The sequence below is a fragment of the Marmota marmota genome, unplaced genomic scaffold (assembly GCF_001458135.2).
Source record: "Marmota marmota marmota unplaced genomic scaffold, marMar, whole genome shotgun sequence".
Taxonomy (NCBI): domain Eukaryota; kingdom Metazoa; phylum Chordata; class Mammalia; order Rodentia; family Sciuridae; genus Marmota; species Marmota marmota.
The window spans coordinates 803102-822569 of NW_026000058.1; the positions used below are offsets into that span (position 1 = coordinate 803102).

A 19468-nucleotide genomic window follows, 5' to 3' on the forward strand; every position below is an offset into this window, starting at 1 on the left:
ATGTGCTCCATAACAGGGAAGTGATACAGATTTTAAAATTTAGGTGCAAAATTCTGCAAAGGCAATATGGAACTAGATTTAACAATGGTAACACCATGGGTCTGTGAGTCTTTAGTATACAGTAATTATGGGAATCATGAGAGGACTTGAGGATGACCACAGACACCTTATAGATCAATCGTTCTCAGTGAGGGACAATTTATCCCCAGGGAGGTTTCTGTTGTCTTAACTGGAACAGAAGGTGGGGAGTAATTAATGTTATACAAGAAGGGGCCAAAGATACTGCTAAACATCCTATACAATACGCAGGAGAGTCCCGCACAATGAAGAATTATCCCATTCAAAATTTCAGTAGTCCTGAAGTTGAGAAAGCCTGTAGAATAAGGAAAAGCAGAATAAAGGAAAACCAATACTTTAAAGTACTCACAAGCAGAGTCAAGGCTGGGAGTGTAGCTCAGAGGTAAAGCCCATGCTCAGCATGCACAAAGTCATGGGTTTACTCCTTAGCACCATGAATAACAATAATAAGAAAAGTCAACAAAGAAGTAAATCAAGAAAATGCACTATCACAGAAGTCAGAGCAGTAGGACTTCAAGGGGAAGGAAAAGACCCCAAAAGATTAATCCAGTGAACACGATAAACATTTAAAGTATCTAATGGGTCTGCAATTAGAAGGTAACAAGGATTTTAGTTGAAATAAACTATGATAGTTAAAGGAATAATGGGAGATGAAAAAGTATACAAAATAAATGTAGATGTCTCTTAAGAGATTTTATTGGAAAGGGCAGCAACTGGGCAGCAACTAGAGCAGTAATTAATTCTCAATCCTGGCTATAATAAGAATACTCTCAGGAACTCCTAAAAATTATCACCCAAGGGTCCCTGGGAATGGCACCCCATTTCAGTATTTTTAAAAATATCCTCAGTGACATTAACACATGGCCAGGTTTGAAAATTACAAAACTAAAGACTAAAAAGGGTAGCTGAGGAGTGAAAAGTGGGAAAAGTAAGCAGGAAAGGGAAAAAGGATGAAACAAAACCCCAGAAGAAACAGGTAGGAAACAGGTCGGGGCTGTGGGCTGTGGGTTGGCCTTGAAAAAAAGAAAGGACACCTCATTTCAGGAGACTGTCAGGAGAAATGAATGTTGACAGAGAAGCTGGACATGGAGGTTTGAGGAGTTCAGCCTAAGGCCCCAGTTTTCAGACCATGGAAGATAAGTCAGCTGCTGAGAATCAGCTAGTGGACAGGAAATCCAGAAAGGGAAATCTGGGGATGTGCCTCTCCTCTAGCACTGCTTAAGCATCCCCTACTACAGGAGCAGCAGAAAGTGAACCGCAGCATTGATCAATGGGGATTCAGTGGGTGGGAGAGGAAAAAAGGGTGTAAAGGAGAGGTTCCACAATGCAGGTCCAACAGGCAGAGAAAGAAACACAATTTATAAGCAGTTTAACTAACACAGTAGATTTACCACTGGGTACCACAAGCTATTAAAATAGTCTAAGATTTAATGAGGCTTGTCCTCTCAATCCTACTAAATCAGATTTCCTATATCTTGTATTTGTCCTAAAAAGGAATGTATGCAGTAAAACGAAATGTACAAAACACAAGGTGAACCAGACACACGTTGAAGAGCCATGTGATGGAGCAGGTGTAGTAAAACGTGACAGTCCAGAAGGCAGGGACCGGAGGGCTGCAGGTCGGGAACACCACTGTTCAACAGGTCTTTCTGAAATGACCGACATGTTCTGTAACCTGGGCTATCAAATTCGGTGACTACTAGTGCTACATGTGACCAATGAGTCCTTGAAGTGTGACTAGTAGGAATGAGGAATGTTTGATTTTATTAACTCTCCATTAATTTAAATTTAAACAGATATGGCCATGCATGGCTAGTGGCTACTGTGTTAGCACACCACTAGATCACACAACCTCAGGTCAAGTCCTTGGATCCACCACTAGCTATTACCTTATTTCTCTGAGTCTTAAGACTTTTCTTATATAAAATGAAAATAGCAACAGCACTTATTATCTTTATACAGATTAAATGTTATAAAGCAGATAAAGTATGAAACACTGTCCTGGGAACAGCTTAAAATTAATGTTTGTTATTCTACTTCTAAATGGTATCCGTGAAATTAAGGAACACCATCTGTTTTCTTTCCATTGTATCCCTAGTGCCTAGTATAGTGCCCCATACACGAAAGACATTCAACAGACATTTGTTGCATATTATTTCAGTCCCTAAGACTTTACATTAATTCTTATTAAATTTCACATTAAGGGCTAGGGACATAGCCCAGTTGGTAGAGTGCTTATATTTGCATGCACAAGGCCCTGGGTTCAATCCCCAGTACGACACACACACAAATCATATTAATAAGCCCATTGTTCCAATCTGTTGAGCTCTAGAACAGATCTCTGAATCTTTTTAAAAAATATTTATTTTTTAGTTATAATCGTACACAATACCTTTATTTTATTTATTTTTATGTGGTGCTGAGAATCGAACCCAGGGCCTCACGCATGCTTAGGCAAGCGCGCTACCACTTGAGCCACATCCCCAGCCTCCGAATCTTAATGTTATCCATAATACTTGATGTGCCTTTTAATGTCTTCTGAAAATCTGATAAACATATTATCTATATATGAGCCTGAAACATTATCAACAGACCTATAATTATAATTTTTCACTCTGTAGTTTATTACCCTTCGTTAAATGATATTAGCTGAATATACAGTTTAGCTTCATTTTCAACTTGTCTTTTATGCACAAAGATAGTAAAGACCAGATTATGCTATCAGATATAGTATGTCATGCTACCACATATCACATTGCAGATGGAGACTGCCCTTAAAGCAACTACTCACCCCTCAATAGCTGGAGACCTGCCAGGACGAGCACTTCCTCGAGACCTGTATCTCCGGGTAACGGGCAGCCTTGGAGGCCTACTTGGTCCCCAGAAGTCAGTGGGAGTCTGGTGACTCCTTTCATTGGCTCTAGTATCTTGGTCCAGTGGATTGCTACTTAGAAATGGTCTAAAATCTTGGAAAAACATCGTGTGATCCAAATGGTCCCAGAGCTAGTAAAAACCAGAAATAAATCACATTAGGAAAAGGAAAAATAACAAAAATAGAAAGGAATAACTTTTTAACACTTTGAAATTCAGCAGCTCCAAAATAACAAAGTATGTTTGTTTTCCCAGTTTCATGGAAAGGAAATGAGAGGGGCTGGGGATGTGGCTCAAGCGGTAGCGCGCTCGCCTGGCATGCGTGCGGCCCGGGTTCGATCCTCAGCACCACATACAAACAAAGATGTTGTGTCCGCCGAGAACTAAAATAAATAAATAAATATTAAAAAAAAAAAAAAAAAAAGAAAGGAAATGAGAGGTCTTTAAGGTGCAAACAGAAGGAAAAAAAATCTAAAAATTGAAATAAATTATTTTCTTCATAAAGAAACAAGTAAGCTGCGGGGGGGCTGGGGTTGTGGCTCAGCGGTAGAGTGCTCGCTTAGCATATGCAAGGCCCTGGGTTCGATCCTCAGCACCACATATAAATAAATAAAATAAAGTAAAGGTACAACTAAAAAATAAATATTTAGGGGAAAAAAAAAAGAAACAAGTAAGCTAATGGCTGACCTCACTCATATCCATCCACATGCCTCTGATCATTTTCCCCTTCAGAAATATAAATACGAGCTGAAGGTATCCTGGACTTCTATCCGAAGCATAATCAACCATATATATCAACATTACAACCTTGTGTTCTGTCATAAATGACATCCACAAAGATTTAAATAAAATGACTGTACTTATACACTTTACGGGGGCGCAGTGGGGGCATCATCACCACAAAATGCAGACAAATGTCCATAAAATACTTCTCTTGACTTGGCACCTGCATCAGGGAGGGGTTATGTCAAAGCTGTGCCAAAGCAGCACAGGAATGTTTAATAAGTGCATTCTGTGGTACATACTTTTATCAGTAAAAGAGATATAGAGGAGTTACTGGGTTTGGTAGAAGAATCACTAGGGGGGAAAAATCACCTTAAAATAATTAAAGCTTTATCTATCTGTACACCAGATATCTCAAAAGATCTACAGAATACTACTTACTGTACTCCATCCACAAAGTATGTAACACTGGTCATACTAATCCACTTCTTTGTTTTAAAGTTCTAAGTCAAGCCATGTGTGGTAGCACAGGCCTGTCATCCCAGCTGCTCAGGAGGCTAAAGACAGGAGGATCACAAGTTCCAGGCCAGCCTCACAACTCAGCGAGGTCCTAAGCAACTTAGTGAGACCGTCTCAAAATAAAGACAAAAAGGACTGGGGATGTAGCTCAGTGGTAAAGCGTCCCTGGGTTAAACTCTAGTACCAATAAACAAAGAAAGAAAGTTTTCAGTCAATGGAAGAGCTTATTCTTTAGTGTATATATAACAACTAGGACAGAAAACTCCTCAGCATGTGACCTCAGGTCCTAAGAATTCCTCAGAACCTCACCATTTCTTCCAGAGACTCACATTAGTAACAGCCTCCTAACTCAGAGAAAAGGTTAGTAACCCAGCAGCACATCAATCTGACTACAAATCCCACTCCTTTCTCATTTAATAACCTGCTATATCAGCTCTCAAAGTTATGGAGCTTGATAGGTTTTACAATGTTATTTTGTTGTTGTTGTAATTTCCTCCCTTTTTAGGTTTCCATTGTGCCACATCCTGCAAGCACTTAGATATCATAGTACCGTTGTTTTTGGTCTGGGTTTTTGTTTTCCTCCTGCATATATCTTGATTTTTGTCATTATTGAAAGGCAGTTTTACCAGATTTAGAGTTCCTGTAGTTCTTTTACTATTTCAGATATCTTTCAGCTAAGTGTTTAATTGGTCGTGGTAAGCCTTTAACTGTTTTCCAGAGTTCTGTTAAACTTGATTCTGATAGTTTTCCCCAAGTTTTTTTGTTGTTTTTGCTGAGGAATGACCCCCAGAGGTCCCTACTTTGCCATTTTCACAGACAGCATCTTTCACTAAGGCTTTACTTAGCTTTCTCTGATACTAATAAGGCTAAATATCTTTTTGTGTACTTATCAATCATATCTTTCTTTTTGTTTTTTTATGTGGTGCCAGGGATTGAACTCAGTGCCTCAAGCATGCTAGGCAAGCGCTCTGCCACTGAGCCACAACTCCGGCCCCTCATATTGTCTTTCATGTCCTTGGTACACTTCTCTATTTAATGAACTCTCTAACTGATTTGTAGCAGTTCTTTATATAGTCTAGATATGGATCTTTCATCAGCTGCTATATGTGCAATTCTCCCAATTTTGATTCTTTTTTTTTTTTTCTTTTTCTTTTCTGGAGGCTCTTGAAGTTCAATTTTAATGTAGCACAAATCCCTCATGATTTGTACCTCTGAAGATTTAAAGATTCCTTCCCCAGCACAACTGTTAAAAATTTTCTCCAACAAGGGCTGGGGATGTACCTCGGTGCCCTCGGTTTGATCCCCAACACCACACAGAAACAAACAAACAAACAAACAAACTGTCCTCTATTTTCTTCAAGTAAGTTTAAAGATTTGTCATAAATATGTAAGTCTTTAGTCTACTAATTTTTTGTAAGACCTAACACAGGGATTCAATTTAATTTGTTTTTCAAACATAATCAATTGTTCCATACCTTTTATCAAATAATTCTTCCTTTCTGGGTCTGTTTTGAGTTATATATATTTCTGGGTCTGTTTTGAGTTTTTATATATATATATATACATATATACAGGTTCACTGATCTGCATAGGTACCACAGTCTTAATTATTATAAGTCTTATAACAAATTTTAGTATCTCACAAATCAATTCTCCCTACATAAATTTCAAGAATATCTTGATCATTTTTCACCTTTCATATTTATTTTAAATTAGCCTAGTAAGCTCCCCATGCAAACCCCATTGGAACACTTACTTGTAATGCAATTAATCTTTTTATCCTGTTAACAAACATCATTAATATCATCTGGGAGCTTTATTAGGAAAGCAGAATCTCAGACCCCACTTAGTCTATCTGCATCAGAAACTTTTTCACATGCACATTTAAATTTGTGAAGCACTGATATAGATTATTTTGAAGGCAATGAACATTTTTATGATATCAAGTCTTCCTACCAAAAATTCAGACTAGCTGCACTCAATCCCAATTTATTCAAGTCTTCTTTCAATGGTTATGTCTTTCAACAGTTTTGTACCTTTCTTCATAAAGGTACTGCTAAACTTTTGTTAGATAATATTACCAATTCTTTGCTGAAAATGGTAAATGGTATTTTTTTTTTAATTCTGTGTTTTAATAGTTAATTGCTATTAACAAAAATGGTTTGTTTTTGTACTGACCTTAATATACAGAAAACTTGCTGAACTTTTTTTAGTAACAATTTTTTTCACAATATCTGTATTCTATTTTATTTTTATGTGGCACATGTGCTAGGCAAGTGCCCTACCTACTGAGCTATAGCCACAGCCCTGAACTCTTAATAATTCTAATAATTACCTACATGGAAAACCCAAAAAACATACATAATCATATCATCTAAGAGAAACAATAATTTTGTCTCTTCCCCAACCTTTAACTTCATTTCTTCTTATGTAATTGCAATACAATACTGACAGGAAACAACTATAGCAGGCACCTTCCTCTTGTTCCTGATTTTAAAGAGAGTATGCCTGACAATTGATCACCAAGTACTATGTTTTGCACTACCATTATGTTTTGAAAGTACCCCTCTATCAGATAAAACAAGTTTCCTTTTAATCCTAGTTTACTTAGAATGTTTAACATGAATGAACATTGAATTAATCAAATACTTTTTCTATATTTAGATAATTATGTTTTTTCATTTTTAATCTGTAAAATTATATCAACAGTTTTTCTATTAACACAATCTTGAATTCTCAATTTGGCTTATGATATATTACTGGATTCTATGTTTGCTCTTTTGAGTTAATTTCTGTATTTATTCCTTCAGAATACTACCCTTGTCTGGCTTTGGTACCAGGTTATACTAGCTCCATAAAATGTGCTGGGAAGCATTCCTTCTTTTTCATATTAACATCCTGTGGCACAAAAATAGAATTACTGAGTATAAGCACTTTGCTAGACAGTATTATACTACCTTCCAAACATGTACACCCATTTACACTCCTACCAGAGTACAACAGCTTATAACAGCTTACTTACTGCAATATTCTAGCCAACATTGGTAAAATGTTTTTAAAATGCTAATATACAATCTGAAAAGTAAAAAAATAACATACATGGTAAAAACACGGATAAGATCTCTCTAAATACTGAGGTACAGCACCATTTTATTTTAACTGTCATGGTCCTTCTTACACTAGACTTATTTCCCTTTGTTTCCTGTGACAGTCTCAGTCTATAACAGATCACTTGTTTCTTGAATGAAAAATGGTCTAGAATGTAAGGTTCTTAACCCTAAATCCAAAGGAAATGCAAAAATTAAATCCCCAATTACATTTGCCATCCATAAGTGAAAAAGTATGAACAGACTCCTTCATGTTCTCAATCCATTAGGGTAAACTACAGGAAGAAATCTATCTACATAAATAAAGTCCCACATTTGAAAAAAATGCCCAATTATAACTAAGATAAGAAACAATTTTAAAATATCAAATTTTGACTAGAAGAAGAGTTAAGCTGCAAGTTCATACTTTGAATAATCTGCTTTGATAACTACGTTTTTGATCGACATCAAACTTCATAAAATGGAGAGATTCTAAAGATGCGAGTTCAGATGCAGTTTCGACATCAGCATGAGGCATTCTGCAGTTTGTTTGGGAACTGCAGACCTCTGCAGACTAATAGTAGCAGTCGATACTTGTGGCCTATTTCACCCCCAAATAATAGTGCACCCCGACCACAGAATACAGGATGAAAGAGTACACCTCACAGATCCATACTAAGGATAAGAATAGCTTCAGAAAAGAAAGAAATAGAACAACTTTAGGTCATCCGTCTCTGAGCAGACACAGACAAGCATAAGAGAAAGAAAATAGTTCATCAACAAAACTGGGTATTCAGGACACAACTTATGTAAGTAAAAACTAATAGGGAACATTATTATAGAGTTTCAGTGAAATAGAATCACACAGACAGTTCATGTGACAAATTTTGTCTTGAAAACCCAAAAAAGTGACTCTGAACAGAAGCAAAAAGATAACATTTCCGATTTCAATATATTAAAAAAAAAAAAAAAAAACTAGGATGGACAATACCTTCCAGGTAGCAGAATTTGTTCTGAACCAACTATGATCAAATCAAGACCACTTAAAATATTAAGGTCTGCTCTTTAAAAATGTTAAACAGTTACCATATGATCCAGTAATTTCACTGTTATTATATAACAAAGAGAACTGGAAAATATTCACAGCAACATACTTAATAATAGCCATAAAGTGTACACAACCCAAATGTCCATCAACTGATGAATGGATAAACAAAATGCAAGACATCAATAAAATCTGTTATACAGCCATAAAAAGAAATGAAGTGCCGATACATGCTACAATATAAATGAATCTTTAAAATATTATGCTAAGTGGAGGGGCTGGGGTTATGGCTCAGCCAGACAGCACTCGATTCGCACATGGTAGACCATGGGCTCGATCCTCAGCACCACATAAAAATAAGTAAGTGAAATAAAGGTATTGTGTCCAACTACAACTAAGAAATAAATATTAAAAAAAATTATGCTAAGTGGGGAAGAGTCAAAAGAGATCATATGTTGTATGATTCAATTTATAGCAAATGTCCTATATACAGGCAAACCAACAAAAACAGAAAATTAGATTTGTCAGTTCCCTGGGGGTAGGAGAATTGTGGAGAAACAAGAAATGAATACAAATGGGCACAAGATGAAAAAGTTCTAGAATTAGTGGTAATTAGTTGTATGAATTGGTGAATTTACTAAAACTGTTGAATGGAACATTTTAAAAGAGTTAATTACATGGTATGTGAATTTTAAAATACTATGTTCTATCCAGGCACAGTAGCAGACACTTGTAATCCCAGTGATTCCAGGGGTTAAGGCAGGATTCCAAGTTGGAAGCCAGCCTCAGCAACTTAGTGAGATCCTCTCTCAAAATAAAAAAATTAAAAAGTGCTTGGGATGTAGCTCAGTGGTAAAATGACCCTGGGTTCAATACCCAGTACCCCCTCCCAGCACACACAAAAAAACATAAAACTACAGTCTATTAAGATGAATCAATTGAAGGTAAATAATTTCAAAGTTATTAACCTTAGAAAAGCAATTTCAAAAAAGCTCAGAGGCTTCTGATAAAAACATTAAATCAAGATAAAGAGCATAACCATTACCCCAAACATTTCCTAGTGTTCCTACGTAATCTCTCTCCTGTCCCTCCCCACTCGCAAGCAACAACTGATTGTCCTGTGGTTTGTATTTTTTGTAAAGGGAATGAAAATGCAGTTATTCTTTATTTGTCTGGCTTCTTCAAAGATAAATAATTTTTTTTTAAAATATTTATTTTTTAGTTCTCGGCGGACACAACATCTTTGTTTGTATGTGGTACTGAGGATCGAACCCGGGCCGCACGCATGCCAGGCGAGCGCGCTACCGCTTGAGCCACATCCCCAGCCCTGTCTGGCTTCTTTCAATCGATTATTTTTAGATTCATCCATATTTTTACATGTATCAATGGTTTTGCCATTTTATTGCTGAGTAGTATTTCATAGTACGGATATATCAAGATTTGTTGATACATCCACCTGTTGATAGGATTTGGGTTGCTTCTAGTTTCTATTACAAATAAAGTTACTATGAACATTTGCATATATATATATACATATTTTTTTTCTCTTTCCTGGGGCGGGTAGAAAAGTGCAATAGCTAGATTATATATATGTATGTATATATGTATAATTACCTTTCTCCAAAGTTAACCTGTTTTCCAAAGTGGTTGGACCATTTTATATGTCAGTTTCAGTTGTTCCACAGCCTTGCAAATATTTAATATGGTCAGTCTTTTTTTAAATTTCAGCTATTCTGATAGAAATGCAGTAGTCTTTCATTGTGTTTTGTTTTTTAAGTTTTAGTTCACATAAATATCGGAAAACAAATAAATCTGTCTTCCCTTTCTCTATCCTTGGTATAATTTATCATAGTTTTCAATAAACAAATTACGTAAATATCCATAATAAGAGAATTTTAAAATACAAATAAGAAGTCAATAAATAGACAAATATGTCAACCACTGAAAGTGCTCCCTACGTTTTTTAAAAAAACTAAGTCACTGATTTGCAACTTTTATTAAAACAAATTCCCTCTATTAAAAACAAAGTAATTTGGAAGGCACCTATGCTCACCACTATACCACCAACGCCATCCGGCCGCGAGAGCCACTAAAACAAAGTAATTTGTAACTTGATTTCAACTTTGTTTTTAATATTTTTATTTTTTAGTTGTAGTTGGACACAATACCTTCATTTTACTTATTTATTTTTATGTGGTGCTGAGGATCAAACCCAGGGCCTCACCCATGGTAGGCAAGCGCTCTACCGCTGAGCCAGGACCCCAGCCCCTCAACTTTTTTTTTAATAACAATTGAATTTTTACATAAAAATTTGAAAACTTCAACTAAAAAACAAATAAAACATGCAGACAACAAATTTGACAAGAAAACAATGACAGCATATCAATTTACGTGAGTACTGTGTTCCAGGATACACTTTCCATTTAAAACACTGTAATCACACTTCTGTATCGCACAGTAACTTCTAGTCGGAGTTAACATATAGTCTGTTCTTGATGAAGATAACACTAGGGAGACGTTGCCTGGTGCCTCAATAATGCTGAACCTGGCAAAACATGTTAAGATACTTCTTTTCTTGAACTGTCAAGTCAACTATAAAGCAATGAAGTCCACAGTATAATAGGATATCTGCTAAGATAAAGTTACATCCTGTAAAGAGGACTTTACCTCAAGATACGAATTAAGGTTCTTCAACAGTGTGGATCTCCTCTTTATTGTACTGTTGGCTTGAGTGACCCTGTCTTCTACCCACTGCTGAACTGCTGCTTTTCTTCTGTAGTACGTCAAATTTGTTGGCTTCCTTGACTAGATGAGTTGCTATAGAGTCAATTCTTTTTAAAATACAAATTCTTAGGCTTGGATCATTGTTGGAAGAACCGGAATTTGTTGCTCACCCTGGGCACTGTACTGATTTCCCTTACTCAGCCTCACAGCCTCCAGCAGCAGCTGGCAGGGGATGGCCATTGTGGTTTTAATTTGCATTTCCCTAATGACTAATTATATCAAGTATTTCTGTATATTTATTTACCAACTACACCTTCTTTGATGAAGCAATTTATTCAAATCTTTTGCCATTTTTCAGAATTGAGCAGATTTCTTATTATTCCATTTTAAGAGTTCTTTATAAGCCTCTTCAATATAGTTCTTTAACAGATGGATGATTTTATTTGTTTTCTGGTTTTTTGCTTTTTGGGTACTGGGGATTAAACACGGGGGCACTTTTAGCCACTAAGCTAACATCCCCAGTCCTTTATAATTTTGAGATAGGATCTCACTAAATAGCATAAGGCCTAAATTGCTGAGGCTGGCTTTGAACCTATAATCCTCCTGCCTCAGCCTCCAGAGTTGCTAGAATTACAAGCATGCACCACCAAGCCAGGAAGATAAGTGATTTTCAAATATTTCTTTCCTAGTCTGTGATTGCCTTTTCATACTCATGAGAATAGCTGAGGTTATTAATTTTGATAAAGTCAAACTTATCAATTTGCTATTTTATGGATCATATTTTTTGTGACGTATTTAAGAAATCTTAGCCTAAAGTCACAAAGGTTTCCTCCTGTTTTCTTTTATGTTTTATAGTCTTAGGTTTTTATGATTCATCTTGTATTAATTTATGTATATGGCTTAAAATATGTATTGAAGTTCACATTTTTGTACATACATATCCAACTGCACCTTTTCATAAACAGACTATCTTTTTTCTCTTGGATTGACTTTGTGCTTTATTCCAAACCAGCGTTCATAGTGTATGAGTCTGTTTCTGGACTCTCTTTTCTGTTTATCTACCTTAATGGCAATACCACAGTCCTGGTACTGTATTGGTTATGTCCCTATACTAGGTAATATTAGTCTTCCAACCTTGATCTTGAAAATTGTTCTAGCTATTCTATATACTTGTTTTTCCACACAAATTTTAGAATATGTCATTTTCTACAAAAAAAAAAAAAAAAACCCAGCTAGGATCTTAACTGGAATTGAACTAACTCTATAAATGGTATCTTAATAAGACTTAATAAGGCTTCTAACTCATAAGTATGCTATATTTCTCTAGTTAGTCCAGTGTTAATTTCTCGAAATAATGTTAAAATTTCTCTATGTTCTCTGTATCCTTTCTGAAATTTCAAGTTTTTCATACCTTTGATGCTATCATAAACACTATTTTAAAAAATTTCAATTTCCAACTGTTCACTGTTAGCATAAAGTGATTTTTGTATATTTTTTGTATCCAAGACTGTTGTTAAACTCACTAGCTCTAACAGTTTTGTAAGTTCCATTAAATTTTCTATACAAAAGAACACATCAATTGCAAATAAAGATAGCTTTATATTTTCTTTTCCAACCTAGATGCCATTTATATCTGTCTGTCTACCTAGCTAGCTAGTTAACTTTATCACACTAGCTAAAACCAGTACAATGTGAAAGAGAAGGGAGGGGGCATTCTGGTCTTGTTCCTGATTATAGCTGATCTTCATCTTCCATCAGCACCTATGACATTAACTGTATGCTTTTAGTGGATGCCTTTTGTCAAATTAAGACAGTTCCCATCTATTCCTGCCTTTCTTAGCATTTTTGAAAATGGATGCTGAATTTTGTCAAATACTTTTTTTTTACTATTGAGATAATCACATGGTTTTTATTTTTTAGTGTTAATAATGTGAATTATATTGATTTTCTTTTCTTTTCTTTTTTGATACTGGGAACTGAACATAGGAGCGCTCTACCACAGAGCTATATCCCCAGACCTTTTTATTTTTATTCTTTGGTACTGAGAACTGAACCCAGGGGTACTGTACCACTAAGTTACGTCCCCTGCCCTTTTTATTTTGAGACCAGAGTCAAATTGCTGAGACTGGCCTCAAACCTGAAATCCTCCTGCCTCAGCCTCCTGAATGGCTGGGATTGTAGGCATGCGCCAAGACACCAGGCTGCACATTGATTTTCAAACCTTGATCCAAACTTGTATTCTTGGAATTAAACCCTACTTGATCATAATGCATCGCCTTTTTTATATATTGTTGAGCTCTACTTGCTAAGGTTTTGTTTGGCATTTTTGCTTCTATGTTCATGGGAGATCTTGGTTAATAAATACCAATTTTGCATCAATAAGTACATTTCAAAAAAATTACATCATTTTTACTATTTTAGTGTACTCTTTCACATTCAAAGTATCCCAGTTTGGAAGATAAATTATATGATTATAATATACTCACTATGGCTATAGAAACATTAGACTACCATTGGAAGATGAATTAAGCGGTATAGTGGTTGCCCCAAACTATTCTTTATCTTCTTTAAACCCCATGTGGATCCATGAGTTGTTTTTGGAGAGTTAATTCTTCAATCAGGTTTCAGATACTAGAAACTAAAACCATATTTTCATCCAGAGAAAGGCAATAGCTTTTATTAGCAAATAAGTGCCAAGCTTCTACTATAGAAATAAAGCTTCTACTTAGAGGTAAATGGAAGGATGAATAAAATTATTGCAACTAAAAGCTAAGTGTATAATTTAAAAGATTTGTGCTTTAAAAGGCCTGTCCCTAGGAAATAGATTTATTCAATGAATTTAGGAAAAAAATTAGAATGGCAGAAGTACTGTCAGAATGAATCATGGAACAAGAGCAGTGGTGTACTGAAAGGTAAGTAAAAACTGAGCTTGTCCTCCAATTGACCCTGGGGTACCTAGAATATAAGACTCACTCAGAAGGCAAATGGAAATTAAGGGATGGATCTGTAATAATTGGATGGGGAGAAAGGGCACTCAAAAAATATCTCATGGCTGCCTACCACCATAGCAAAATTTTCAATTTTGTAAGAACACGGAGTACTGAAATGCTACTCACAAAAAAGAGGGGGGATGTACAACCCCTCTACTCCCTAATAATGTAAACACCGTACATAATTCCTTAAATAGCAATTTCTCCAAAATGAATATGAATTTACAGTCCATGGACTCTGGGTACCTGCACTTACTGACCCAAAAGCTGGCAAGCTCACACCAAAAATATCTTCTTCTTTACCTTTTCCCCTTCGGTTACTGTTTAATTTGTGATGAGAGACAAGTATGGTGGCATATACCTGTAATCCCAGCTACTCGGGGGCTGAGGCAGGAGGATTGCAAGCTCAAGACCAGCCTGGACAACTCACCAAGACCCTATCTCAAAATAAAAAGTGCTGGGGTGTGGGAGACCAACCTTGCACGTGACTGAGTCACACTCCCGGGCTGGGTGCTGAGGCGCTCAGTCACAGAAATGTGGCAGAGCTTTCCCCACCCTTCTTGGGTGCGAGGATCAGTGTCCTGTGCATGGGTGTGTCTTGCTACAGCCCCATGGGTGAAGCTATGCTCACCTGTTCCTTTGTAATCTAACCCCTTGCCCTGTTTAGGATAGAATCTTCCACGGAAGTGCCTTGTGTGTGTCCCCTTCTCTTACTGTGCCCTTGGGTGTGGCCTACCCAGGTGTCCGTCAACCTGCTGACAGTGGACATCATGAAGATAGACTCAGCCCCCTGAAACCTGGCCCCTTGCCTCATCTGAATAGCTTCTCCTCAATAAAAGGGGTCAGCGCATGCTCTCGCTCTCTCTTCCTGCGGACCCTTAAGGTCAGAGGAGCCGTCACAGTGACCCCAAACAAAAAGGTATCTGTGTCTCTTGTGGGGTTATTGTGCGCAGCCCAGTCAGCCCAGTTCAACTGGAGTGACCCCTGAGCCTTTTAGTTTAGAACAGAAACTCGGCACTGGGGATGAGGCTCAGTGGTAGAGCATCTGCTTAGCATGTATGAGGGCCTTGGGTTCAATCCCCAGTACTGCAAAAAACATTGTGTTGACATCTTGGCCACAGTGTTATGATTCTGAACTTAGCATATACTGAATTATGGTAACATCATTGTTCTTTGAACAACCATTGAAGAGCTCAGGAGTTTTAAGCTTAATATTTCTAAACTAGATGTGAAGCAGATACTGTAATATGTGTCATTTTAACTCCATATTCTCTAAAAATGAGGCCTGAAAGATTTGGCTGAATTGATTAGACCTTAAAGATACAATCAAGGAAGCATTTGCTCAAAGAACCCCAACTCTACCTGGCACCGGAATGCAAGCCCTCTGGCTGAGACAGAAAAACAGCATAGTTTACCTGAGGAAAGATGGTTTGAAACTTCAACTTTAAAAAAAAAATTAGGTTGAATCATTTGTAAATCAAAAACAGCACAATTTTTCTTCGTTCAATTTAATACATTGTTTTTGATGGCTTCTGCAAGCCAGTTAAGATGAGTACCATAGGTCCCAGGAGCAAAAAGTACACAAATTAGTATGGAGAGGGTTTTCATGAAGGTAGAGGCAAAACTGCCCTCAAAGGTTATTTATCGATCTCCTCCCACAACTACCACAGTCACTATTCCCAACTCCTGCTCACTAGAGAGTTAAATTTGATTAAACCTAAAGGTTAAGAGAAATCAACACTTTGGACCTCTTCATTCATTCCTAAGTAGTTTTCCAACCAGAGGACTGATAGATCTGGTGTGTAACAGGAGCCTAATCTCTACCAGTTCACATTCTCCAATGGATGGAGTTCTTTCATGTATTAGGAAGCTGCACAAATGCAAACAGGTGCTCTGAATATGTGTGCCTGCTACTCTGCAACTCTAATTCTCAGGCAAGTCATCTGTATAAAGAGAACATCCATTTGGCCACAGGTCAACTGTGTTCTCCAATTCACTTGAAAAAAATTAAAGTTTTATTTCCATCTGTCTGGCTGCTATGTTTTATTTCTCAATACATTTTAGACTCAGAGATGGAGGGAAGAATTATGATTGATAACCAACCATCACATACAATTAGACATGTGTATCACAGGATAATAGTTTAATAAATAAAGTGTCAACACTAAAGAATGTGAAGTCATAAAATATTATTATTATTATTATTATTATTATTATTATTATTATTATTATTTTGGAACCAGGGATTGAACCCAGGGGCACCTGACCACTGAGCCACATCCCCACCCCTGTTTTGTACTTTATTTAGAGACAGGGTCTCACTGAATTGCTAGCACCTCACTTTTGCTGAGGCTGGCTTTGAACTTTTTTTTTTTTTTTTTTTTAATAATTTTTTCGTTGTCAATAGACCTTTATTTTATTTATTTGTATGCGGTGCTGAGAATTGAACCCAGTGCCTCACACATGCTAGGCAAGTGCTCTGCCACTGAGCCACAACCCCAGGCCCCTGGCTTTGAACTCTTGATCCCCTACCTCAGCCTCCCGAATGGCTGGGAATACAGGCATGTGCCATGGCACCCAGCTATAAAATATATATTCTTAATATAAAATAATAAGTTATAAAATGTATAACTATAGAAACACAATAAAAAGCTGGGCATGGTGGCACAACACTTGGAATCCCCACAATTCAGGAGGCTGAGGCAGAAGGATCATGAGTTCAAAGCAGTCTAGCAACTTAGCAAGACCCTGTCTCAAAATAAAAAAAATTAAGGTGGATACGTTCATTACTTACTCCTTTCTGCCTGTGGGTGCTGCTCAGAAAGCATCCGTAAAGTCTCTTTTCCTACTGCTGTCATGTCTAGATTGGAGCCCCAAAGGGCCCAAACAGCTGCGGAAGCTATTCACTGGAGGGCCGAGCTTCGAAACAACTGATGAGAAGCCATTCAGAGCCAGGGGACACTCATGGACTGTGTGGTAATGAGAGACCCGAACACCAAGAGCTCCAGGGCTTTTGGGTCTGTCACTTAGGCCACTGTGGAGGAAGTGGATGCAGCTCTGAATGCAAGATCACGAGGTGGACTGAAAAGATGTGGAACCAAAGAGAGCTGTCTCAAGAAGATTCTCAAAGACCAGGGGCCACTTACCTGTGAAAAAGATCTCTGATGGTGGGCATTTAAGAACATCACCTATTTTGAACAGTATGGGAAAAGTGAAGTTATTGAAATCATGACTGACCAACACACTGGGAAGAAGAGGGCTTTGCTTTTGTAGCTTTTGACGACCAAGACTCTGTGGATAAGAGTGTCATTTAGAAATACCATACTGTGAATGGGCTCAACTGTGAAGTAAGGAAAAAGCCCTGTCAAAGCAAGAGATGGCTAGTGCTTCATCTAGCCAAATAGGTCAGAGTGGTTCTGGAAACTCTGGTGGTGGTCATGTAAGTGGTTTCTGTGGAAATAACAATTTTGGTCATGGAGGAAACTTCAGTGGCCATGGTGGCTTCAATGGCAGCCATGGTGGCCGTGAATATGATGGCAGCAGGGATGGCTACAATGGATTTGGTAATGATGGAAGCAATTTTGGAAGTGGTGGAAGCTACAATGACTTTGGCAATTGCAGCAGTCATCAAATTTTGGACCCATGGACGGTAGAAACTTTGGAGGCAAAAATTCTGGACCTTATGGAATGGAGGCCTATACTTTGTCAAACCACCAAACAAGGTGGCCATGGCAGCAGCAATAGCTATGGCAGTGGCTGAAGGCTTGAATGCTGCGAGGAAAAAAGCTTAGAGGGGAGAGGAGAGCAACGGAGTGCAGGACAGCTACAGGTTCCAAGGGACGGTGAACTCAGCTAAGCACAGAGGTAGGTGGCAGGGCCTGGCTGCTACAAGAAGGCATGGTTTAGACAGTAGTCATGTGGATGGGCAGGACCTGCAGGACTGTGCTTGTGACTAGCTGATAACAGGAACTCTAGTTTCCGTTCTGTGGAAATTGTAAGCATTCCACACAGGGTTTTAATGTAGATTTTTTTTTTTTTTTGGCACCCATGCTGTTGATTGCTAAATATAAGTATTTTTAAAAAATAAATAAATAATTAAAATTTCAATTAATTGAAAAGGGCTGGGAATGTGATTCAATGGTTAAGCCCCCTGGGTTCAAACCCTGGTACCCCAGCATCCCCCCAAAAAAGAGACACAAGAAAATATTCATGACATAATACTAAGAAAACTTTTAAAAACATAAATACAATATGGCACTGAATGATTGCAACTGAAAACAGTTATGACGCAACCAAACAAAAAATGAGAAGTATTATGCCAAAGAAACAAATAAAGCTGTAAGACGGTAACGAGAATATGAGAGTTTTGGATTTTTAAAAAAATCTTAAATGTTATAATTTTCAGATTTATGCCTCAGGACAAAACCTGAATGGAAACGTATTGAGAAAGAGTTAAAATAGTTAAGACTCAGGATATTTTTAATACCTTTTTTTTTGTCATTATAATGCTGCTTAGCAATAACAAATTTTATTTTATTTATTTTTAAATATATTGTTTTTAGTTGCTGATGAGCCTTTATTTTATTTATTTATATGTGGTGCTGAGAATGGAACCCAGTGCCTCACACATGCCAGGCAAGTGCACTGCCGCTGAGCCCTAGCCCGGCCCCTCATTTCATGTAGGTAAATAGGCAGGTGGGGGCGCTCTGCCTCCTAGAGCACGCCTGAGCCTTTTGTCCTCCTCCGTGACTTTCTCTAATCTAAAGCAGCAGGCACGGCCATTCTTTTTCTTTCCTTTTTTTTTTAATATTTATTTTTTAGGTGGACATGGACACAACACAATGCCTTTATTTTTATGTGGTGCTGAGGATCCAACCCGGGTCCCGCCCGCTCCAGGTGAGGTGGCTGAGCCACAATCCCAGCCCCTCTTTCCATTTTTTTTTTAAACAACTTCTTGATGCAAAGAGTTGATCAGAGGGTTTGGATTTTTTGCTTGTTCGCTTGGTTTTGGAGCTTTTTGTTTGTTTGTATACTAGGAATTGAACCCAGGGCCTCAAGCATGGCGAGCACGCGCTCTGCCACTGAGCTCCAGTCCCCACAGTCATCCCTGCAATCAAGACATCTGTTAAGTGGGCTGAGACTCTTGAGATCAAATATCCCACGGACACCGGTCATGGTCAGAAGCTTTTCAAGTAATCAATGAAAGCCCTCAGGTAGCCGTGGGTCCACTTCCCCAGGACACCGTCAGGAACTTCAGAATAGCAATGCTTTCTCTTTCTCCAAACTGCTAGCAATACTGTTAGACTCCCTACCCACTATCCCTCACATGTCACTCAAACACGGTTCCCATTAACTAGTAACTTACCTACTGCTTTCTCTCCAACTAGCCACTATCATCACCACTACAACCTCACTTAAAAAAAATTGAGACT

At 37.6% G+C, this 19468-nt stretch overlaps 1 protein-coding gene and 1 pseudogene across 7 annotated transcripts in view; both read right to left on the reverse strand.

The window, feature by feature from the left end:
* The window catches only part of Rnf115 (ring finger protein 115), a 91202-nt gene that overhangs the window by 32316 nt on the left and 39418 nt on the right, over positions 1-19468 (reverse strand). For all 7 annotated transcript variants that reach the window (XM_048813893.1, XM_048813894.1, XM_048813898.1 and 4 more), the window contains one exon: positions 2870-3081. In XM_048813893.1, coding sequence (XP_048669850.1) covers positions 2870-3081 — 212 coding nt within the window. The remainder of the gene's footprint in view (positions 1-2869; positions 3082-19468) is intronic.
* LOC125619917 lies at positions 10577-13042 on the reverse strand (annotated as a pseudogene).